This window comes from Rhamphochromis longiceps, linkage group LG5 (assembly GCF_057381845.1).
Source record: "Rhamphochromis longiceps isolate RC_006_pf linkage group LG5, R_longiceps_female_GT1.1, whole genome shotgun sequence".
In the NCBI taxonomy this organism is placed as follows: Eukaryota; Metazoa; Chordata; class Actinopteri; order Cichliformes; family Cichlidae; genus Rhamphochromis; species Rhamphochromis longiceps.
The window spans coordinates 14,186,382-14,195,826 of NC_140561.1; the positions used below are offsets into that span (position 1 = coordinate 14,186,382).

At 40.9% G+C, this 9,445-nt stretch overlaps 1 protein-coding gene across 3 annotated transcripts; it reads right to left on the minus strand.

Annotated features, from left to right (window-relative positions):
• Positions 1 to 3,347: 3,347 nt before the first annotated feature.
• On the minus strand, positions 3,348 to 8,862 carry zbtb49 (zinc finger and BTB domain containing 49). Of its 3 annotated transcripts, XM_085405996.1 has the most exons (8): positions 8,634 to 8,862; positions 8,100 to 8,300; positions 6,905 to 8,010; positions 6,757 to 6,803; positions 6,597 to 6,688; positions 6,132 to 6,214; positions 5,800 to 5,961; positions 3,348 to 4,662 (listed from the first exon to the last, which is right to left on the minus strand). In XM_085405996.1, the coding sequence occupies exons 2-8, from the start codon at positions 8,249 to 8,251 to the stop codon at positions 3,944 to 3,946; spliced, it is 2,361 nt and encodes a 786-aa protein (XP_085262122.1). In that variant the 5' UTR covers positions 8,252 to 8,300; positions 8,634 to 8,862; the 3' UTR covers positions 3,348 to 3,943. The 3 variants fall into 3 exon arrangements, with proteins under 3 accessions (XP_085262122.1, XP_085262121.1, XP_085262123.1); XM_085405995.1 differs by lacking the exon at positions 8,634 to 8,862 and having other exon boundaries at positions 8,100 to 8,626; XM_085405997.1 differs by lacking the exon at positions 8,634 to 8,862 and having other exon boundaries at positions 3,350 to 4,662; positions 6,597 to 6,670; positions 8,100 to 8,625.
• Positions 8,863 to 9,445: the final 583 nt, after the last annotated feature.

A 9,445-nucleotide genomic window follows, 5' to 3' on the forward strand; every position in this document is an offset into this window, starting at 1 on the left:
ACACACCTGGGTACAGTAGCTAAAGGCCAGCGTGTGTGTATTTAGTGTGTGTGGGTGTGTGTGCCAGAGAAAGCAGGACATGGAGGAAGATAATGATTGTAGAGAAAGAATTGGGGGTATGACAGCATAAATGTGAAATGGCATATCCACAGTGTGCATTTAACTACAAACCTCCTTGAACAAGTGAGTGAGTTAAAACCACAGACTGCACATTTCTGTACACATTTGATGGTTACAGCACCACTTAACAGGTGACCCTGACAACTTCACATTAATCTGGTAGCACTGTGTGCATCGGTCTGTGCTATGATAACGCCTGTGTAGTTATGTATTGGCCGGATTGGAGTGAAACGGATGGAGCTAAGCAGGTAGCTGCTGTCTGAGGAGAAGAGAAAAGCAGTGCGAAACAGCAGAGAGAAGCAGCAAAGCAACAGTAGGAACAATCACCATTCTTCTCCTCTGCTTAAGCCTCTTTCATATTGTGACACACAGAGGAATTATAGCGCAGAGACTAGGTCAGCCACTTATCCATCTCATCCAACACAGCAACAAGCCGCAGCTCCACAGCAATTACTACTTGGCTGAAACTGCTGCCAGAACACATTCACATCTCTGGTGCTGATGCAGACATAAGCGCGATAATAAAGCTGTGGTGCACAGCAGGTGAAAACATTCATGACTTTTGAAAGGTAATAGAGGAAATTTGTTGATTTTCATCTGAAGAGTATGAAGAGATATATGGGTTTTTTTTTTTATTTAGACAAACAAAAATCCAATAAAAATGCTAAAAATTTGGGGATAACAGTCACTACAAATACAGACAAAAAAACAGCAAAATAAAGAAAAGAAAAAAACTGAGTTGTTCGCCTGAGGTTAAAGCTGACTGCTCAGTTTCTGCGGTGAAATGTCCCAGTCAGCCAAATTTGGTTGGATTTATATATTTCACACTCACTTGTTAATTAAACCTATCCTCATATGCCTGTGACAACACAAAGCAGTGAAACGTGATTAGATGCTGGAACAAAAGACAGGCTTTGGAAGCGTTTCTGTGTAAAATGGCATTAGGCTGGGTCTCATTTTGCACCAGTTAGATGGCGTACATAATCAGGATTAACTTTAGCACGAGGGGAGAGGGAAGCAGCGACACAGAGTGAGAAATGGGGGTCATGAGCAGAGAGGATTCACCCTCAAAGTCACTCGTTTAGCTGGCAGAGAGTCAAACTGGTGTAGTTATTGCCATATAATGAATATATGAAAAGCAAGGTTTCTATGGGAACGGTGGTTTAGGTGCACATAAGTGTTTCCCTTGTGTAAACATCCAGGCAAAAAGAAACATCCAAAACGTAATCCGTGTTTTATATTTTTGTGCCATTTTTGTTGAATTTTCTGCTGAAGGCAGAGGACACATGAGCGACAATAAATTGCACTTGTTGGATATGATCATTATATGAGCTCAGTCATCATCATTGTAAAGATTTTCTGATTGTTTACCGTTCTGCTTATAAACATAAAACATTTCTGTATAAATATAATTTCCATTTCCCCGCTAATAACAACTGGGAGGTTTGGGAGACTTTGATAGACTAGGAAAAAGGGTCAGTCTGCTGTTGCCAAGGACAGACGGGATTTCTTCACGCTCTCACACTTTGGTATCTGCTGTAAAGTGAGAATGCACTCAAGCTGACCAGGGTTTAAATAACTTCTCTGTGTAGTGAAATGTAACCGCTTTCAGCAAAGCAAAGTGAGTTATTTAAAAAACACCACTATCCTAAGCTTAATTATTAATATCACAGCTACATGAGAGATACAAGGATACTGTGAGGTGTTAATTTTTGTGGCATGACACCACACTCAGGATGTAAGAGGTGCATCACGGTTAGGCACACCTCTCTACCCAGAGTGCCTGCCCCCTTTCCCATCGTAGTTGGAGTAAAGGCAACAAATGAACAACATGATAACAGATTGATCCTATGTGTTGCTAGGCAACCTATCTAGCAGGCATGGAGTAACGGGGGCTGTATACTGTGGCAATGACAGCCAATTATCAGCTGCCTATCTTGTAAAGAAAGCTCAGTGCACTTTTTACCCGACATGCTGCAGTGCATTTGCACAATGTTTACTGATGCTTGGTGTTCACTGGGTGTGTGGTGAGTGGAAATATCACTTTTTGAATGCCTCCTCTTCAACATTCACCGACAGGATCCATAACACCAAATCAATCCCTTTAAGCATACCCCATACCTCAGTGCGTGAGAGCAGAGTGGGCCGGTGTTCTGGGAATCCATCCTACCTCAAAAAACATCCTACCCAATGTTTTCAACTGCCCCTCCGACAGCCAAACTCATCTGTTCTCTGATTGGATAATTAAATTTGTGATTGACATGACATTTGCCAATCAGATGGAAGAAAAACGGGGTCAAAATTCGTACTTGTAACTTGAAACTTGAGTGCAGAGTTTCACACGTATATTTTGGCTAAGTCCACACACAAATCTTTTTTACACACACACAAATTACTTTTACACATACAGATCCTGATTTACAAGTACAAAATATTTATGACCACAATTTGAGCCCATAGTTATGGTTATGGTTAGGGGTAGGGTTAGGTTTAGTCACAAGTCACCGTAAAATTATAAAACGGGTAGGACGATTTGTCAGAGTAGGATGGTTTCTCAGAACACCGGTGTTATATATCTTACAGCTCCCTCTGTTGTCCTCTTTAAGCATTGCACCTTGCAACTGCAGGCTTTTGCTTCATAGTAAAGCTGCTGCTGTGGATGAAGCACCTTTATACATTTCTACTTGGGCAGAGCTTAGTTATACACAAATTTTACAGTTGACATTATAATCTAAAAAGAATTATATACACATATATAATGGGTTATTTATAGGGACAGATGACTATGAAACAGACGGATGACCAGGATGACTTTTGTCATTGCCGTTACAAACATTTATCATTTGAAGTCGAAGCTTGACCAGCTGAAGTATTATTCTATCACAGTGAGGATCTGCTAATTGGTGTTTAGTTTACATCATAAAGCAAACATTCATGAGTGAATGATAACTGAATTGTGTGTTCCAGTGGCACACTGAGTAACCTAATGCTGACAGCACTAGAAATTCAGTTTTCCAGTAATATTAGCACAGCTTAAAATTTGCTTATTCATGTGAATGGATCTTATTGTTCTTAGAATCGTGGGATGGAGGCTATTCCATGTGGTGTTTTTGATCAATTTAATATTTCATTTTATACAAACAAGAAGAAAAAACAAAAGAGTATTTGCTTAGCTGACCCTAAACTTTAAATTTAATATATCTTCCCCATATAGCTACTCGCCTGCTACACAGTGAACACTGGAAAAACTAAAATGCTGTGTAAGTTAATGTCTTCCTTTTAAATAACACTGAGACATTACAATACAGAAAGGGTAGGTCTTTAATTCTTACATAAATATATCACAGAGAGATCTTGCACAAATATTTAATCAGTAACAAGCTCATTTCTTTACATCTTAAAGTGCAGCGCAGTACAAACCAAATGAAAGAATGTAGCTGATGCATGATGCATCCTGGGATGTTTAGATTTGGAACAATAAAGTTTCAAACGATAAACCCCACTGAATCACAGAGCCCTGAAAATACCCGCTGCACTGTGACGTTGGTGCCTTGCAGACCTCAGTTTTGCATGATTTAGAGTTCAGGATAATATCTTATACTGGGTCTTGTACAGCCCCTCAGCTTATCATTTGTCTCAAGCAAGCTGCTGTTCTAGCTGCTCTCCGGTCTACTCTACTTAGCAGACTAGCGAGAGAGAAGGCCCCGTCCTTTCTGATTTGATGTCCCTCATGATCCAGGTGGTAGAAATATGATTCAGTTGAGTAAAAGTCACTTAAGTTCACTGGGTAGCTGATCCGGCAATGCTGTGTGACATGACATGCTTACTGCTCCATGTCATTATCATTCTGGAGCGTTTTCATTGCTAGGCCCCACAGAGTTACACTAGAGATAAACTGGCCTTCACTGGACCTATAGGGCCTGCTTGTCCCTGTGAGGGAACTGCAGTAATTGTCTGTAGGAGGCAGGTAGGGCCTCCCCGCTGGGCCTCTATCCATTGGCATGTTCCCGTTCTCGACATACGGACCATATGGCGCTTCCTGCAATACGTGGGGTTTGGCCAGCTTCGTACGATCTGTGGCAGATAGGGTTGCAGTTCTTTCCTGGTGGCCGGATGAAAGGAGGTGATGGGGAACCAGGGAGCGCAGCTCTGGAAGCGGGGTAGATCCTGGGCTCAGTTGAATGCTGGGAGGTGAAGTCTCTATATGTGGTGTTGCTTGTGATGGCGAAGGAGCCGGCGCTGAGGATTTCTCTAACTCTGTGTGGGGCATCATAGCAGAGAAATGCTGCTCACTAGCAGCAGCAGGTTTACTGTGGCTGACAGCTTTGGGTAATGACGTGCCGCCATCTGCGCTATGTGTCTGCTCAGAGTTGACAGTGACCTGACTCTCAACTGGAGGCCCCTTGCAGTGCATGTTGCTATGTCTTCTCAACATGGCAGACCGGGTGAAGCTCTTTCCACAGGTATTGCAGATGTAAGGTTTCTCACCAGTGTGTGACCGTATGTGACGCTGTAGGTCTCCTGAGCCAATGAAACACTTCCCTGTATTAATTCATAAGAAATCTCAAATGAATAACACCGTGTGCACATCATGTTTAAACAATGACAACATGGGGAAAAAAATGCTGTCATAGAAAAACAAGCTTTAAGAGCCTTAAAGAATATGCAGGTAAATGCCATTTACACTTTTGGCTTTCCATTGCATTCCAAGACCAGCTGGACTTGTTAGCTAATGTAATAATATTGCAACAACCTTGGTTGTAGTGTCGATTCCGAGTGTGTCAGTACAAATTGTTGTAAAATGTGGCTCTATAAGACTGAAACAATGTCTGTGAAGGAAACAGACAGCTGCTGTTTTGGTGTTGGGTCTACCTTTGTGGCAAAACTGTACATTGTTAATGGTAATTACATCCATCAAGGAACCTACGTTATGTTATGCATTAAAATTATGCTTACTTCCACAAAGGTCTTTAAGGTCAACTGAATGATTTGTTGGTTGAAAATGTATAAAAAGACTTATAACTAGTTTGGTGGGTATAGTCAGCATATAGATGAACAATAACAGTATTAAAAATATCATATCATAGCTGACCTCTGACCTCTCCTTTAAGGTCAAAAGATTAATCTACGTCAAAGGTCAAAGTGATAATAATAAGGCTACTGTATGTAGAGCTACTTAAAACGATGTTTCTTACAGCCATTGTTTGTATTGATGATATTTAGGAAATCATACGGGTAAATGGGGATTCTAAATATCACATTAAAGTTTGCAACCAAATATGGTGTCAAATTAGACCTCTGATCTCACATTCACATATCACATCTGCATTTCTGTCACGTTGACCCTAAAATGTGTTGATTTAACTGCACTAAAAGTACTTAAAGTGACTTTACAAAGTATTCAAAATACAATACTAGCAGTTGAATATTCTTTTTCTTTTTTGTGCATTTTGCTGTTTTTTGTTTTCAAAAATGGGAACTATTTAACCAACCAGTGTCGAGCTCCACCTAACAGTTTGGCTGCTAGGAAGTTTCTAATCCAGATTTTTTATTATTCCAACCTGAGAATAGATTTGATTTTCCATTACTAAAATACTGCTGAAAGTTATGTTAAATAACTGGGCCTGTTGTAGACTCTTAAAAATATTTTTTTAAATAGATTGTGACATTATAACTTACCACAGGTGGCGCAGCTATGAGGTTTTTCCCCAGCATGCCGGGCCTTGTGCTTCAGAAGCTTTCTGTGCGTGTTGAAGGACTTTCCACACTGGTCACAGGTGAACGTCTTGTCTGTCGCGTGAGTCCTTTTGTGCTCCTTTAGATTGCTCAAGTTGTTAAATCCTGAACAATTAACAAGGAACAAGAAATGCATTTCTCAATAAAAGCAGTTCAAGCTACTATTAAACATCAGCAGGAGCTCACTTTAGCAGCAAGACATTACAAATTCTCAGATTGTTGTATTATCAAATGACTGACTGAGATTATTGCTCGTGCTGAGAGATGCCACAAACCTCGGCCACATATGTCACACAGATGTGGCTTCTCTCCTGTGTGCACCACTTTGTGACGTTGGACATCCCCTGATGCAGTAAAGCTGGAAAACACAGATGAATAATAAAGGACAGTAAAGAAATCATCAGTTTTGATATCTCTATATCTCTATATGGTAAGTGGAAAATATCATATCATATATTTATTGGATATTATAGTATATTATGTGCTAGGCAAGAAAATTATATTTTCTTTCACTTTGTTAATTACTCACAGCAGTTCCTCATTAGTGTGTTATTATGCAACTACAATTATTTATGTGTGAAGTTGAACAAGTGATAGAATAATATTAACAAGCCTGGGAAAACTTTGGAAGCACTTTTTGTCTTAGTAAAGGCAAACTCAGTTAAACCAAGAAAATGCTTAAAGTAGAGACAGGGAGATGGCAAAAGAAGACAAATGAAAATCAATCCAAGTCACTTTACCTTTTCCCGCACAGCTCACAGATGTATGGTTTTTCCCCAGAATGACGCCGCAAATGTGTCTGTAAATTTCCAGCCTGTAAGACAGAATCCGTCTGACATCTGAGTTTAATATGAACATCTAAGAATAACTATTACATTAGAAGAGCACAAAAGAAAATACCTGTGAGAAGTTTCTTCCACAAACGTTGCACTGAAAGGGCTTCTCGCCTATAACAGAACAGATCAGTTTATGCCTAAGAGCATTATAATTCATTCCTATAATTCAACCTTAAATGTGTGATTCTAGAGCCGTTAAAATCAGGAAATACCGGTATGCGAGCGCTTGTGCAGCTCCAGGTTGCTCGGGTGTTTGAAGATCTTCCCACACACCTCACAGCAGTACTGCTTGTGTCCCGATTGCTGAGCTGTCTCCGGCACAGGCTTTAGATTTTGCTCCTCTTCATTCACAGGTGGACTGGGAAGCTGTGCATCTGCAGCTGTGTCTGCAACCTCATCTCTGGCTGCAGTGCTATCTTCTACAGGAGCTTCTGGTGCTTGAACCTGGACCACTGTCTCTCCTTGAAGGCTCTCCTTTGAACAGCTAAGGACAGGTTCAATAACTGATTCAGTGCACATCTCCTCCAAAGCCTTCTGAGACCGAAGATAGTTATATTTCTTCAGGTAGACGGCCTTCTTTGGGCGCATTGGCTTGTTCATTGAGGAGTCTGGGTTAGGAGTGTTTAGATTATCTGAGGGTGTGAGAGAAGAGTCAGGGTTCCTGTCCACACTCACTGATATGGAAGACTGATTAGGCTGAACTGTGTTTCCTGAGTTCACGGGGGTGCTGTTGCCTGCCTGGTTTATCACAAGTTGACACTGCTGCTCTTCCACCACTGAAGGGCCCTGGCTTGAATTTGCACTATTGCTCTGTATTGCACTTTGTTTAAAGTACTGCTTACTGTAGAAGTTGCGGAGCTTGTACCCATGAACTAGCTGCTTTTCTACTGGTGCCTGAGAGCTGCTACCCATTTCACAGTGTGAGCTGCTGTTAGGCACAGAAATTGGCATCCTTCTGGTGTGGTCCATGTCACTGCTGAAGCCAGGCCTCTGGGATTCAGAGGGACAGGGCAGGTCAACATCGTTAGGAAGATTGCTTCCAAGCAGGCAGTCATGCTCTGAACCCAACATGCCTGAGAGCGAAAACGAAGGCATTTCCACTGGTGGAGGACAGGGCTTGAGGAAAGCATTGCACATGCTCTGCACATTCGGAACCTGCAAACACTGTGCGATATCTAGGAGTGCTTGCACATTATCTTGGTTAATATCAAGATGGGAGGTATACATGTAGTCCAATATCTGGCCAATGCCACTGACATCCTGGATAACTAGGTTGAACACGTCATTCTTCTGACTGGGGGAATTTTGGAACAAGGACCTGAAAAGATCAGAGTAATACTTAATGCATCTGGAAACCTTGAAGCAACTCGGTATGATTAACGTTTATTACAAACGAGATAATGGCACCTGAAATAGGAGCTGAAGGCGGCCAGGACGTTTTTGTGGGCTTTGAAGCAAACCCCTTTGACCACCAGCATGCAGTCACAGAGCAGACCCTGAATCCTCTGCTCCTGAAGCTGCTGGAGGAGGTAGGAGCTGTGGCTGGACAAACTGTCCATGGTTACTCAGCGGCTCCACCACTCACTCAAGTCTTCATCAAAAAGCGAGCTAAGGTGACACAAGTTTAAAAACAACAACGAGTGATTAACCAGAGATGTCATTTCTCCTGCCAGCGAGCCAGGAAGCGCTAAGAGCAGTTTCGAACATATGGGATTCAACAGCCGCGCAGAATCCAGTGTGTCTCTGCAGCAAGACCACCCATGCAAAAATTGGACACAAACTGCTAAGCTTTACAAAGCTACGCTAGCCACCCATGTTATTAAGCGGCGTAAATCGATTGAGCACAAAATCCCGAATGCATTACATTTGCAACCGAGAACTGCTCCTCGGTACTGTGACTTATATATTATCTTAGCCCATAAAGATGGGGGTCAAACTTACATTAAAGGATCCCAACTTTTATTTGGATGATAGGTCACTTTTCGACAGGCATGATAATACGTCACTTCCTGGTGTAGCTTGCATTTCGAGTTGCTAAACGCTAATAAATACCGTTAACCATTATACAGATATACCGTGTTAAATAATGGAACGGGTAAAGTCACTGTAAGGAGAGGACATGCTAAAAGTAACCACGTGGTTCATACTTGTAAAAAAAGGTTACATGAGGCTCGTTTCCAGCCTGCTCGGAACTTTTCTTTGGTTGCATTTGCACAGGGAAGACTAATAATGTAGCGACCAAACGGTCCTTTTTTTTTTTTTTTTTATTAGCAAAATCAACATACAAACAAAATGCACCATATATTATACATTCAGAAAATACAATTTTCAACCTTTTTAAGAAGAAAAAGAAGACATAAAGACGGGGTCATAAAAGTTAACAGAATATTAACTCACTAAATCAAAATCTTCCAAAAAGGAAACAAAAAATGCAGCCTTTTTCTTTTTAACGAAAGTCAAAGATTTAGATAACAGGTTCAGGTCGTTTTTCCAGTGAAGTAAGGTTGGTTTGGTCTTAAAAAATGACATTTATGTATATATTGCTTACACAAGATTAATAGAACATTAACACCACAATTGACTTTCTTTTCCTTCAGAAACATTCCAAACAATATCATATTTAAGGTAAATGGGGTAATTTGAATCCCACTCGATTGAAGCCAGGCATGAAAATCCAACCAAAAGATTTGTATAAAATTGAAAAAAACAAAAACAAATAGATGGTCCTTTTAGTCAGGGTAAATTCATTCACC